The sequence below is a fragment of the Sorex araneus genome, chromosome 6, assembly GCF_027595985.1.
Source record: "Sorex araneus isolate mSorAra2 chromosome 6, mSorAra2.pri, whole genome shotgun sequence".
NCBI lineage: Eukaryota > Metazoa > Chordata > Mammalia > Eulipotyphla > Soricidae > Sorex > Sorex araneus.
The window spans coordinates 78,997,569-79,013,296 of record NC_073307.1 but is presented as its reverse complement, the minus strand read 5'-3'; the positions used below and the strand labels follow the sequence as shown (position 1 = coordinate 79,013,296).

The 15,728-nt window shown below is 38.5% G+C and overlaps 1 protein-coding gene across 1 annotated transcript in view; it reads left to right on the top strand.

Moving 5' to 3' along the window:
• Window positions 1-9,451: 9,451 nt before the first annotated feature.
• The window catches only part of TEKT3 (tektin 3), a 65,684-nt gene continuing 59,407 nt past the window's right edge, over window positions 9,452-15,728 (top strand). Inside the window, exons 1-2 of the mRNA XM_004603887.2 lie at window positions 9,452-9,464; window positions 13,946-14,552. Coding sequence (XP_004603944.1) covers window positions 13,974-14,552 — 579 coding nt within the window. The 5' untranslated portion in view covers window positions 9,452-9,464; window positions 13,946-13,973. The remainder of the gene's footprint in view (window positions 9,465-13,945; window positions 14,553-15,728) is intronic.

Sequence of the window (15,728 nt, the reverse complement as noted above, 5' to 3'; positions counted from 1 at the left end):
TAGATAATAATATTGCTTACTGCACTCTCTCTCTCATTCACTTTCAGTTGGATAACAAAGGACTGTGCTGAGTAAGATCAGCTAAGGTAATAAAGTGTGGGATTTTAAACTTTATACTTTTTATACCTCCCAGGAAAGAAGAGAAAATATCCTCTTGGAGACAGCTCAGTGGACTGGAATAAATGCCTGGCATGCAGGAGTCCTAGGGTCAATCCCTGGTGAACCTAGGGGTACTATTGGGTGTGTACCCCCCCAACTCCAGCAAAAAAATAAGAAAAAATGATTTTTCTTAGATACTCATTTTTCTACTTATTTTAAATTAGAATTGTAAGCATTTTTGAAGGACTAGGATTAGGTTCTTTGGGGCCCCAAGAGCCACTTCTGATGATATCTGGCCTGGTGGTGTCCAGTGCTTTGCTGCTATGTCCCTGTGATGTGATGTAGCACGATGTTGGTTCCTACCTAGTGGTGGTTAGAAGCTACCAAGACTAAAGCAGGCAACACTTGGGGGACCTGTGCAATGCTAGTGATTGCAGGGTCTAGTAAATGCAAGGCATGGACTAGACTTATTTATAAACTTATAAATTTATTTATAGTGTAGGTTGTGTAAATTTAGAAATACCTATCTTGAAGGAAGTAAGGATACAAAGAGTGCCTTCTTTGCCTTTAAAAATCCTTATTATTGGGGCAATAGAGAGTATGTGGGTAAATAAATATTTAAATACTTGAACTGCAACAGCATAGCCTTTCATGCAGCCAATCTGGGTTTAATTCCCAGGACCCATATAGTCCCTGAGTCCTGCCAAGAGTTATCCTTGAATGCAGAGCCAGACTTTATCCTCACCCCCATGCCCCCACAGCCAACTGCAATTCCTTAAGACCAAATTAAGGGCCATTTGAGAAAAAAGTAAGATCTGGTATCATAGCTTAAATCCAAGAAAAGTCAGAGTTTAATAAAGCTTTTATAGGTTCTCAGTCCTCACACTAGACTTACTGAATCAATCTTGGGAAGAAACCCTGGAATCCATACTTAGTGCTGTATTGTGTGCGATTTTAATTAAAATAATAATAATAGCAAATAAAATTATGACTAATAAAGTAGAACAAAGAAGGTTATGTACTATGGCTGATCACTAATTTTTGGATTCTGTGACAATATTTTTATGAACATTCTAGAAAAGTGGGATTTAGGCGGTGGTGGAGGGGATGTTGATGTTAAGTGAAGCATGAGTTGCATAACTTTGCATTTGATTATATCTGTAATGTTCTGTCTGGCATTCCATTTTACACACTGAAGAGATTAGAGTGTTGTAACTTTTAAAATACCCCAAAGATCATTTTAACCTACATTTATGAATAAAGATATCTTTGAGTTCTTGCCTGTTTGGGGATCGCAGTGATCTAGCCTATTCACAAGTTCCTTTTAAATCTAGTTATATAGCAAACCTTAGCAGTCCTAGGTAACATATTTCAGTTGCTCATCTAGTCTGGTTTTTTTAATCAATAAAATTATTTTCTTGAAGGAAAGTAATTGGCAGACTTAAATGGCACCTGTAACTCAGGGTTCAACATTCACAGGTTTTATAATTCCATAATAGTCGTGTTTTATATTTCCACTCTTCCTACCCCATCTTCCCTATACTTGTATAGTCTCTTGCTGGCTATAAGTTGAGAGGAGGAGGTGCTATTCCTACTCAAGTTAAAGTCTGCCTCCGTTAGCTTTTTACTATCTCAAACAAATATTTTTACATTATTTGATTATATATTTGAATGCCAATTTGGTTTCATATTGCTTTTACTCAGATAATTAAGGTCTTCTTGATAATTTTCAGGAAACTTGTCCTGAAACGCTTATATGGCACTGAGTGACCAGAATGAGGTGATCCTGAATTTATATTTTAGACTGAGTAACAGAGACATCTAATTACTTTGAGTATTGAGTACTAAAGGAAGACATGCAGAAAAAAAGAAGTCTGATGGAAAAGGGTAATATTTAGAAGTTGGAAACTTATAAGTATATAACAGGATAGCAGTGACAGGATTATTTTTTTGTCCCTTATGACCTGAGTTTATGAATCACATCTGCAGTTATATAAATCAAGTATGAAGACTCATCTACTGCATGTATGACTAAAGATCAAACTTTACAGGTTAGTGTCTGCCCCCAATGACTTTGTGTTAGTCACTTTAGACTACTAACCACCTAGCTTTCTGGTCACACCCCTTTGGGTACAAGCATTGCATGGATAGGAGTTTGCTATCAGAAACATCCCAGATTAGGAACATTAACATCTAGATAAACTTTGTCTTTAAAAATCCACTGGTAATTCTGAAACACTATGATGGATAAAGATTACTTTGTGATCATAATTATTTCTGTTGAACTAGAGTATTTTTATAGCATTCCTGTCATCAAAAACATAGTTAAAGTTTAAAACTAGAAGCAGCAAAAAACAAGCTTGTAAAATTTATCCAAGGAGAGTGCAGGCTAGGCTCACTTGGGGAGATAAATATTAAAACTTAAAGCAAATTAAAAACTTTTTGATTGTTAAAATCTTCTATTAGCACTTACTATGAGTCATTTTTGTTAAAAATTTTGATTAATTGATGACACTGGATAATAAATACATTATAGAATTTTCTAAGTGGAACATTAGATTAAATTAACAACTATAATAAAGGCATTAGCTTATGGAGGTTGATAACCTTTTCTCATCATCTCAACAGCTTGCTGATAAATTATTCCATAGTGCATCCTACCTAATATTTCTAATCTGGATAGCTCTTCTCTTGAGTTTTTTTTTTTTCTTCAGGAAGAAAGAGGAGTAGTTTTGCCCCCAAATCCTATAGAAGTAGCATTTTATTTAAATGGACTATAGACTCTAAGCTCTTTCAGAACCACTTGCAAATGAGCCTCTAAACTTAAGTATATTTTATGGAAATATATATTTAAATATATTAGAGCATGTACTTCTACTCAATTTAGTAAAATATCATTGCCATAATTTAATGAAAATGTTCAATTGACCTGGTATTATTTAGGGACTGCTTCCAGTATCACATCACAAATATGTGTAAGGGGACAAAGTAATTTCTCTTTCTCTGAGTTGTATTAATTCATTCAACAATCATGTATGATTCACAACCCATGGTCAATAGTAAGTTGTAAGAAAAAAAATACAGAAAAAACATGGAGTTGTTTTAGAGGACAGACCATAAACTTTGGAATAAATGTGACCTAACCTGGACTCCAACTCTGTACCCTCTTTCTCAACATGATCTTGGTCAACTTATTTAAACTGCAACTCCAGATGATATTTAATAAAACTGATACAGAGCAAGTGATTCCAAGCTGAAATCTGTGACCAAGCCTGGAAGAAATAGTCTTTGATCTTACAGAGCTCACCATGCATATGGGGAGACAATATGTGAATAATTATATTGAGTTAATTGTTCTGAAGGAAACATAAAGAAATAGAGACATGAGAACCTATCATTTTCCACCCATTTGATTAGAAGACCACAAACAAAAATGTGACCATAGGCATGTCATTTAGCTGTGTGAATCACCTCCTCACCTGATAAACAAGTGACTCAGGGAAACAGTTATAATTTGATAGTCTCTGTACCTTGACTGAAGGAACTCCCAATGAGGTGTGCCCTACAATTTCATCTTATGAAAAATATCTTTCTTATTAAAAAAGCTGACAATAATACACACCCATGTAAATAGCTTAGTAACATAAGAAAAACATAAAGTGATATAATCTTATCACTTGATAGAAATGATAGAATTCTCAATTTTATCACATTCAATTTAGTCTTCCAATAAATCCTCCATGAATCATTTCTTTCTGTAATATTATAACATGTTAGTGTATAACTTAAGTTCATTTACATCACTTGCCTAGTTTATAGATAGCAACTCTATGGTTTCTGAAATAGTTGATTCCTAACACAAGACTCAAAGAAAATAATACCACTGATGTTGATGCAAACTGGAGTATAACATCACATATATGTTTCTAAGGTTTCCATGAACAATCATAAATACATTTAAAAACCTTTAATGTTTTGAAATTCAGACAGAAAAGAATTTGACTTTCATAGCACAAATATTTCACTTTCCTAGTAACTTAGTAAGAAAAATCAGAGACTTTAGATACAAAAAACCACTTACTGTTTCCTTTCCCTATACATCCACCTTCATCCCAATATACTTATCTTCATATAATTCTTCCACCAATTTTACATTTTACTCCTTAATGTTTCCATAAGTCACCCATTAGCAAACTACCCTCACCTTCCACCCTGTCCCTAGAGGAATATTTCAAATGGGAATTGTCATCTAATCCCAGCCGATGAATCAATTTTATTGAATATACAGATTCAATATTTGTTATTTATATATTGCTTTAGATAATTCTGTAAACAATTAGCTAACACATACATAAATTTTTCTTTTGTCACAAATTTTTACGACATACTCAATTCTAAACCAAGTTTTCCTAAACTGTTCTGTGGCAGGATTTCTTAAGTGTTTTGCCAACTTGTGATCTTTTTTGCACAAGATAAGCAAAAACAGGTGAGTGCTGTTATAAATACCTCAGATTCATTACATTTTGATTTTAAATTAATTTTTTGTTGGAGCATTTCAGAAACCATTTTCCTCTTGTCCAAGTTTTGCCCACCCACACCCGTTTCCACAAGTGATCTCATGTGGAGTCACAACACATAGTTTAAGAAATTAGAATCTATGGAACATACTTAGAATTCTGAGTTTTAAAAAACTCCATGGTTAGAATTGTGTGAGGAAATTTAAATGAGCATATTGAGAATTCATCAAATCAAGATCTAGCTAATTCACTTGTGCTGAAAATTCACACTTATTTGGTTATTATTGTTTTTCTTTCTTTTCTTTTCTTTTCTTTTCTTTTCTTTTCTTTTCTTTTTTATCTTATTGCTTTTGGGGCCACATCCAGTGGTGCTTAGGGCTCACTCCTGCCACTTCACTCCGAGTTCACTCCTGGAGGGACCATATGAGGGTTCTGGAATTTGAATCCACATAGACCGAGTTCAAGACAATACTCCCTGTCCTATAGCTCTGGCCTAGAATGTTATTGGCAGAATAGCTTCTTTAAAGGTAAGAGAATACATGTTGAGAAACGTCCATCCAATTCATCGAAAATGTTTTCTCTGGGATAGATAATAGAGAAAAGGAACTCAATCAACCTTCAAAGTCTGCTGCCATCTCCCTTCTCTTCTTCCTACTTCCCTCCCTCTCAGAGTTGCAGGAGGCATGGGACACCTTAAGTACTTCTCAAAGTTCTTTGAGGAAAGCTGTTCATTCCTGTCATCTCCTACTCTGCATCCAGGGTGAGTAGAAACTTCTCAGCTCTTTTGTAATGACCTGCTGTCCGTCCGTCCTTCCTTCCTTCCTTCCTTCCTTCCTTCCTTCCTTCCTTCCTTCCTTCCTTCCTTCCTTCCTTCCTTCCTTCCTTCCTTCCTTCCTTCCTTCCTTCCTTCCTTCCTTCCTTCCTTCCTTCCTTCCTTCCTTCCTTCCTTCCTTCCTTCCTTCCTTCCTTCCTTCCTTCCTTCCCTCCCTCCCTCCCTCCCTCCCTCCCTCCCTCCCTCCCCGCTCCCTCCCTCCCTCCCTCCCTCCCTCCCTCCCTTATAATGGAGTCAGCAGAGTGGTAAATCTAGTTCAAAAAAAGGAAATTTCATATATATATCATATACTACACACACATATATGAGAGAGAATCAATAGAAAAAATAATTCTACAGTAAGACTGAAAAATTAGATTCCTAACTGAATAATGCCCTTTGGTAAAATATGGTTTTAACATATGAAGTTTTATTTCCTTTTTAAAAGTGGCTTTACATATTTCCTTTTGCAACCTTTTTATTTTTATAAGGTTTATGATGATTTATTGCATTTCATTATTCTAACACCAATCTCACCACCATTGAATCCTCCCACCACCATTATTTTCTATTTTCCCAACCACCACCCAGCAGGCCCTAAATGGTTTATTTTGTATTGCTTATTATGATTGATTACTAAAAATAATTTTTAAAATCTGCATTCATTCCCTTAATGAAAGATCTCACAAGGCAGTCTTGGGCTCCTGACACAAGAGTTGTCTGAGCCCAATGCCCTTATCATCGCATTAGAGTTTGTGCTCACAGCAAATCTCTTCTTCAAGAAATGACCAAATGCAAATTGCGTTGTTTCTTCTCTTCATAAGCAGAGCATAATAGGCATTTTGGGAGATTTTCATTGTAAAATAAAACTGAACAGTGAGATATCCTCTCAATTCTGGCAAAACTTTGATAATCATGAAACAAATTTTTTGATGGAGTATCTAAATTGTTTTGCATTTCATTTTTTTCTTTGGATAGTTGACCTAAAATTTTGATGAGGTTTTAAAATTTCATTGACTTATTTTATCATTTAAATACCACCTCACACCACAGAGACTGGCACACATCCAAAAGAACAAAAGCAACCGCTGTTGGAGAGGATGTGGGGAGAAAGGGACCCTTCTACACTGCTGGTGGGAATGCCGGCTAGTTCAGCCCTTTTGGAAAACAGTATGGACGATTCTCAGAAAACTAGAGGTTGAGCTCCCATTTGACCCAGCAATACCACTGCTGGGAATATATCCCAGAGAGGCAAAAAAGTACAATCGAAACAACATCTGCACATGTATGTTCATCGCAGCACTGTTTACAATAGCCAGAATCTGGAAAAAACCCGAATGCCCCAAAACGGATGACTGGTTGAAGAAACTTTGGTACATCTATACAATGGAATACTATGCAGCTGTTAGAAAAAAGGAAGTCAAGAATTTTGTAGTTAAGTGGATGGGCATGAAAAGTTTCATGCTGAGTGAAATGAGTCAGAAAGAGAGAGACAGACATAGAAAGACTGCACTCATCTATGGTATATAGAATATCAGAGTGGGAGACTAATACCCAAGAACTGTAGAAATAAGTACCAGGAGGTTGACCCCATGGCTTCGAGGCTGGCCTCACGTTCCGGGGAAAGGGCAACTCAGAGAAGCGATCACCAACTACATTGTAGTTGAAGGCCATGTGGGGGAAGGGAGTTGTGGGCTGAATGAGGGCTAGAGACTGAGCACAGAGGCCACTCAACACCTTTATTGCAAACCACAACAGCTAATTAGAGAGAGAGAACAGAAGGGAATGCCCTGCCACAGTGGCAGGGTGCGGTGGGGGGGAGATGGGATTGGGGAGGGTGGGAGGGATGCCGGGTTTACGGGTGGTGGAGAATGGGCACTGGTGAAGGGATGGGTTCCCGAACTTTGTATGAGGGAAGTATAAGCACAAAAGTGTATAAATCTGTAACTGTACCCTCACGGTGATTCTCTAATTAAAAATAAATAAATTATTAAACCCCCCCCCAAAAAAAAAGACCGTATTTGGTGATAATTTCATTCACTTTTTTAAAAAAGCAGATATCACATAAATTTGATATTTAATAAGTAATGGAATTTGTAATTATATGTGAAGAGCAAAGACTGCATAATGCTCCAGGCATTGTATACAATCAAATCTGTTTTGGACTATATAGGCCTTTTAATTGATTCAGGTATCCTGTTGGACAAATTAATGCTTCCTTAGAGTAGTACTAACTTGTTCACAGTCACCATGATCTATGAGCAATTCACAGAGTTAACACAAATTAATATTCTATGCATAATCACTATAGCAAGACGGGTAGGGCGTTTGCCTTGCACGCGGCCATCCGTCTAGAAGAGCCCAGCAAGCTACCGAGAGTATCCCACCCGCACAGCAGAGCCTGGCAAGCTACTCGTGGCGTATTTGATATGCCAAAAACAGTAACAAGTCTCACAATGGAGACGTTACTGGTGCCGGCTTGAGCAAATCGATGAACAACGGGATGACAGTGCTATAGTGCTATACATAATGAAATCACTTTTAAGTTATAGGTCAGAGTATCACCTGGTCATACATAGAGTTGCTGGTAAAGAACTTAGGAAGACAACCAAGTAGCACTGACATTGTTTGACTTGGGGTCTAGGGTACTAGAATTGGCCTCTGCAAGCCTATGGACAGGCTAATGAATAGTTTCTGATCATTGACTGTAGTTTGCTTAGCTGGGGAAAGTACTCACTGTATCACTGTAGCACTGTCATTCCATTTCTCATCGATTTGCTCCAGTGGGCACCAGTAATGTCTCTGTTGTGAGACTTATTGTTACTGTTTTTGGCATATCAAATACGCCACTGGTAGCTTGCCAGTATCCTGCCTGGCCAGCAGGATACTCTCGGTAGCTTGCCGGGCTCTCCAAGAGGGTAGGAAGAATCGAACCCAGGTCGGCTGCATGCAAAGCAAATGCCCTACCCACTGTGCTAGCATTGCTAGCTTAGGTTCCCATGAGTTTAGTTAACCCAAGTTAGCCTTTAACAAATTTGAAGAACAGAACCAAATTCCAAATAGGCAAAGTTAAAGTCTCTATCCTTACTCACCTGTTTGACGTGTTCTAACTGCAAGTACTCCGTGCCACCCTTTGATGGGGTTGTACACAGGAGAACCCAGACAAATTCCTGTGAGTTTGATGAGTGACTGAGAACTTTTGAACTAATAGACAATCAGTACTCTTTTGTCCTTCACACATCTAGATACCACCCTCTGGAAGTTCTTAGTTTTAGGAATTTAGGTATTTAGGTGATTTTTGCCTAACTTTCATCAATTTCTTCAACGTTTTGTGTGTTAAATGTCAATTCAAATTATACAGTTGCAATATGGATGTATGTTTGAAAGACATCTGGCTCAGTGCCTGGAGAAACTGATAAAAGCTAGTCCACATAGTTATTTGCTCAAGAGAACCACCCTCTTACAGAGCACCCCCCTTTAAAAAGAGAGCATCCCGAACCATGTCCTTAGAGCAAGACAGGCTGGGGGTGGGGGCGGAGGTGGGGCTGCGGGTGGCGGGGTGGCGAGGAGGGATGGGCACAATTACTGAACACCTGCCGTGGGTGTGGAGGCCTGAGCAGGCTTACGTGGGCACTGTCAGCCTCCTGTGCTTCAGGGTGAGCGGCTGCGCTCCTGCAGGTGAATTCAGAGTCGGGCACTGCGGGCGCCTAGGGAGTCGCCCGGCTCCGCGCAGCCCTTTGGACCTCTCAGTGCAGTGTCCGGGCGTCCCTTCCTCACTCTGGTTACCAAGCATGGTGCGTCCCTGGCAACCTCCCGGGGCCCGGTTTCCACCGGGACTCCCGCTGGCTCCCGTGCGTGACGCGCCCCCCGGCCAATGGGGTCCCGGGCTGCCGCAGTGGCGGCCTCCGAGTGGCCCGTGGGCGCTGACGTCACAGGGGGCTCGGGACCGGGCTTTCAGGTGGGTCTGACCGCCGCGGGAGTGATGGGGCTGCGACCCTAAGCACTCACTTGCCGCTTTCCCGGCCATCCGCTAACTGGTGAGTGCTCTCTCCGAGTCCCGAGTCTCTGGGCCACCTGCGGGGTCCTCTATAAACAGGAGAAGGGGCGCGCTCGCCGCGGAGTGGGGCGAAGTCCTGGGCAGCCCGAAGCTATACCCCCTTCTCCCGTAACCTTCAAGTAAGGCCACACAGACCCACGCTCCCCACCCCCGACCCCCTCACCCCCACCCCCACACGCTCTCCACCTCATATTTCAGTCCCGTAAGTTTCAGATGCGCTTAAGGATTGTAAAGTGCATCTAAGTGCGGAATCCGGAAAGGGAGCCTGAGCTCCCAATACCTGCAAACTCTTGAGATCTCTTAACCTTAGCAAGCGATGTGCTTTCCCACTGTGGTGTGTGCTTGTGCTCAGAAACCTGGTCTTCAGAGTGAAACCCAGAAAGGCCCAGCTCCCGAAGTCCTGACCAGTGCAGGTCTCTCTCAGGGCTTGTAGGCATTTCTGTTTAGCTCTGGTTGCTATATTATTGTAAGTTGACTGTCGACTCTTCCCTCCCCCCATGTTTACTCATTGATAAGTGCACATTTTAGAAACGGGTAAAATACATTGTTTGATTATTGTGGGAAAAGTAAACAAATAGTATTACTAATAGGCAAGGTAGTACTGTACCACTAGTCTTCCCGTTGGGCATCAGTAATGTCTCCATGTCTCCATTGTGAGACTTGTTACTGTTTTTGGCATATGGAATACACCATGGGTAACTTGCCAGGCTCTGCCATGCAGGCAGATACTCTGGTAGCTTGCAGGTCTCAGAGAGGGGGGAAGGGAGGAGAGGGAGGGGGGAGGGGGAGAAAGAGAGAGAGGAGAGAGAAGAGAGTGGAGAGAGAGAGAGGAGAGAGAGAGAGGAGAGGGAGAGAAAAGGAGGGGGGGAGAGGGAAGAAGAGAGAGGGAGAGAGAGAGGGAGGAAGACGGGGAACAGGAAGAGGGGGACAGAGGGAGGGCGGGAGGGAGAGAGGGAGGGAGAGGGAGAGGGAGAGGGAGGGACAGGGGGAGAGGAGGAGGGGGACAGAGGGAGGGAGGAGAAGAGGAAAGCAAGGCAAACCCCCCACCCCGCTGTGCTATCGCTCCAGTCCTAAGGCAAGGTATATTGTAAATGAGAAAACATTTTACTTAAAACTATTTTTTTTAAATTGAATCACTGTGAGATAGATCGTTACAAAGTTGTTCATGATTAGATTGCAATCATACTGGTGGAGGGATGGGTGTTGGAATACTTAAAACTTTTTTAAAAGCAAATATCCCACTCAACAAATGGTGTTTAAAATACACACACTGACGCCTCACTTCGAACACAGCAGTTACAATGAAAGTCAGAATTGTTAACAAGTACACACGGGGCCTTCTCTATCCTTTTAAATATAATTTTCTCTCCCACAACTGCGTCCACCCATAAGAATTTACTGTCAATATCCTTCATATTTTTATACTTTTTCTATTTATGTGTATCCCCAAATAACTACATAACTTATTTTTAAAGTTTATGTAGTAATAATATGCTATACCTATTCTGTGTATCATAATATAGGTCATTTAAAAGGTCATTCAGATCGGCTATTGTATGAAACTTTTTGTAGGAGTCTGCCACAAACTATTCATATTTCTGAGATGACTTTTTAAACTGTTTCTCTCTGAAATTATTAGAAAATTTTTGTTAAATTTAGTTGAATACATCTTGGGTATATAAAAAAATTGCTGGCTCATAGGGAAAATGCTTTAAAAAATACTTTACTAGATACTGCCAACCTGCTCACTAACGTATAATAATATGTATTTCTACCATCAATGAAAAGAATTCCAGTTCCATATCATGTTATGTAAAGAGAGATTATTCACATTTTCCGACATTGTCTAATATGTGGGTGAAGAGAAATTGCCTAAGGATTAAGGTTATATATTTTTTCCTAAATATTTTCTGAGTTCTTTTGTAAATTATGCAATTTTTCTTAATTCATATCTTCTCTGACTTATGAACCTTTTCATCTCACATATTACCCATTAAAGTAAGTGACTCATGGTTCAATATTTGACAAACATGTTTGTTGTAACTCAAGATTTCAACATAGTAGTTTTGGGGTAAATACATGTGATAATTCCACAGTTGAAATTCTGTGGTTGAAGGACCAAGAGATGCCAGTAGTTAAGTATTTTGTCATCAAAAATTAAGAAATATATCAGACTATCTACAGTACAGACAGTTTCCTTAAATGCAGGTGACCCTGGTTCAATCCCTTGGCCCGACAGATGTTTCCTGAGCACCATAATGTGATTCCCACAGGAGTGGTTCCCTGATCACAGAGCCAGGAGTAGTGAGCTTAAATACTACCAAGTGTTCCTCCAAACACACCCTTAAAATTAAAACATAAAATAAGAAAAATCAAATAGGAATGGTTCAGCCTTACTTAATAAATGGAAATTCGAAACTCCTTGCTGAAATGACATCGAATTATTTCTAGATTTCACTGGGGAAAAAGGTTAGAATTCAAGGTAGTTAAAATGTCCCTAATTGCATATGTAATTATGTAATGTGGTAATATAGCTCTAATTATATTATATAATTATAGCTATAATTTGCTTTTTAAAAATGTATTTTTTTCAAATTACATTAAATTTGCTTTTTAGAAAAAGGTGTTAAAGTTTTATACTGATGTTAGTGATCACAAGTGTTTGAAATTTCTTTTTTCACTTAATACTCAAATATTGACCAGTGTAAGGAGGGAGGGGAACTAGGGACTTAAAAAAAAGTCAAGGAAAACTAATTTGGGAAAAATTCAGCTGTCAATGGATGGCTGCTTCATCATTATAGTTTGAGTGGATCTTGATTTTATCACAATTCTACAAATAAATTATTTTGTGGTTTGGATAAAAAATATATAGCTAACAAGTTAATCATTGAACTTTCCTCCTGAGAAGACTAAGAATTAGATGTTTTTATTTTCCTTTGCAATTAATTCATGCTTCCTGAAAAGTATGTCACAGTCTGGAATACTTGGTTTTCTGCAACAGCTGCAACTAGAAGTTCTAGAGAATACATTTTTCAAAATGATAAAATTTTTCAAAATGATATAAAGGCTAAAGAAGATATATAGAGTCTAACAATTCTAATAATGGGAGAGTTCCAAAATGTGTTTTAGTGCATGTTCTAGACTAACACATGTAATAATTAAGATAATTCATTTTCTGTATTAAATAGTTTTGTGCATGTGTGTAAATAATATCTATGTAGGTGTATATAGGTTCTAAAATAATGTATTGGTTTGGGGCTGGAATGATACAACAGTGGGTCTGACAACAGGTCAGCCAGCCACACGTGTCTTAAATGTGGCCGACCTGGGTTCAATCTGTGTCACTCCAAGTAGTTTCATGAGCCTACCAGGAGTGATTTCTGAGCACAGAACCAGATGTGGTCTAAATATTCCATAAAGTAAAATAAAATAGTCTGATAAATGAATATGAAAATTACACTATTAAAATCTAATGAAACACATTATTAATAAACTTCTGTGTCTACTTCTGAAGAGTTCATTTTAGGAGAAAAATGGAAATTTCTTTTCCTTTATGTAATTTTCTTTGTTACTAATTGTTAAAATTAAAATTTTCTGTGCCCAGAACTGTGTTTAGCATTCCACATTCTTGGGATTATCTTCCTCAGTCTTCAACTCTGCCCTAGAAGCTCAGTATTGGAATTGCCTAGAGGTAGCAAGTTGCTAGTAAAAGGGAAAGAGGGTCTGTGCCTTGAAGATGTTTATATGCCAATTATACCATTGTTATACAGATTGTGTATTTATCTAGAATGACTTGACGGTAAGAATAGAAGTTTCTTAGTAACCCGTGGTTGCTAGTACTGTTAAGTATTCAAAGAAATAAATTTTGTTGTTCCCAACTTTGAGAAAAATAACTGAAGGCATAGAGAGTTTAAGTAATTTGTTAATGTATCACACAAATAGCAAATGCAATAGTTTTGAATTCCTGTCCTATACAGTGTGTGGTTCAGACTCAATGAGATTTTGTTCCAAAATAATAATTTGAGCTGGAGCAATGGAACAGAGGGTAGGGCGTTTGCCTTGCATGTGATTCCCAGCATTCTATATGGTCCCCCGGGCACCACCAGGAGTAATTCCTGAGTTCAGAGCCAGAAGTAATCCCTGAGTATCGCTGGGTGTGACCCATAAAGCAAAAACAAACAAACAAACCAAAATAATAATTCTTATAATTTAAAACTATTTCAAAGAATAATATTATCAATCTAATAAATGCAATATTAATACATTTTTGGAACACATAGATAAAATATTTTTAGAATACATAATCACTAATAAAGGTATATATCAAATTTAATAAATGGTAAGGAGTTAGGAAACAGTGGGATTACACCAAAATATTCATTACCTTTTTTATTTTTAAGTTTGCACCAAGATTAATTTAAGTGACAATATACCGTCTTTCTCCATTTTCCTTTTAAACAGGATAGATTGCACATTGTGTTTGACCATCATGGACCTTTTACGTCCTGCTATAATGGCAACTCATGCCCACTCTCAACCAACATCAGCCAACTTTCTACCGGCCATCACTACGATGACATCGAGCTATAAGAATCATTTCCCTCACTCCAATTTCACCCATAGCTTAAGCCTGCCTTGGAGACCAAGTACATACTACAAAGTGGCCTCCAACTTACCAACCTTGGGTCCGTACAGCATCAGATCTCAAAGGGTTTCTGAGAGCACTATGCTCCCCTTTGTTTCTAACAGAACCACACTCTTCACAAGATATACTCCTGATGATTGGTACAGAGCCAACTTAGCTAACTTTCTAGAATCTAAAACATCCTGGCATAATTCAGAAAAACTTAGGGTGGACACATCTCGACTGATTCAAGACAAATATCAAAAAACAAGAAAATCTCAGAGAGACTCCACCCAAAATTTGGGAGAACGAGTCAATGACATAGGATTCTGGAAATCTGAAATCATTCATGAATTGGATGGAATGATTGGGGAGACAAATGAATTAACTGATATTAAGAAAACTATGGAACGGTCTTTGATGGAGACAGAAGCCCCACTTCAGGTAAATACAAGATGTTATAATAAAAAAATTGTTTTTATTACTATAGCTCACTGACTGAATATCTGAGGTTATTAAATTGTGTTTTTAATAATATCTATTACTGAATTATAATTTTAATGATATCATTTATCTCTTGAGTTTTGTTTTCAACACCTCTGAAGAGACATAACTCTTATTAATTTTATTATTCTAGTGAATCACCATAAATTACAAAGTTATAAAGATATGTATGATAGAGTTTCAGGTATTCAATATTCTAAGACCAACTTCATCACCATTACCCTTCACTAATGTCCCAACTTTCATTTCCACACCCCTGCCCGCCTCTGTGGCAGGGGATTTTTCTCTCCACCATTGTTCTAATGGTTCCTTTCCCAAACATATTCCCCTGCCCCACTTCACCTGTGAGTAGCTTCCTACTGAAGAGCACTTCTGCTCTTCCTTTCTGTTGCCTTTGGAAATTTTATCTTGCCCTGTGAAGATCATTCAAAGTCTGTTCCTCTTCCTCTGACTCAACATGATACTCTCCAGATCCATCCATATAGCATCAAATAGCATGAGTTCATTTTTCCTTACAGGTGAGTAGTATTCCATTGTGGTTTTGCAGTTACTTTATCCAATCATCTACTCTTAAACACTTGCGTTGTTTCCAGAGTTGGGCTATTGTGAATAGTGCTTCAATGAACATAGGAATGCAGATGTCTTTTCTGATTTCTGCCTTTGAGCATTTGGGATACATTCTTCAAAGTGAAATTGCTGGGTCATATGGAAGATCAATTCTTGATTTTTTAAGGAATGTCCATAATGTCTTCCAAAAAGGCTGGGCCAGTCAATAGTCCTACCATCATGAATTAGGGTTTCTTTCCCCTCACAGCCTCACCAAAACTGTTTATTGTTATTTTGTATGATGAGTGCCAGTCTCTGTGGTGTGAGGTGGTACCTCATTGTTGCTTTAATTTGCATTTCCCTGATGATTGTGATATAGAGCATTTTTCATGCTTTTTCATTCTTTTGTCCATTTGATTTTTGTTTTGCTTTGTTTGGGGGTCACACACTGCCATGGTCAGGACTTACTTCTGATGGTACCATCTGGGTGCTGAGGATTGAATTCAGGTCAGCTACATGCAAGGCAAGTGTACTATCACTCCAACTGAATATTTTGGCCATTTGTATTAA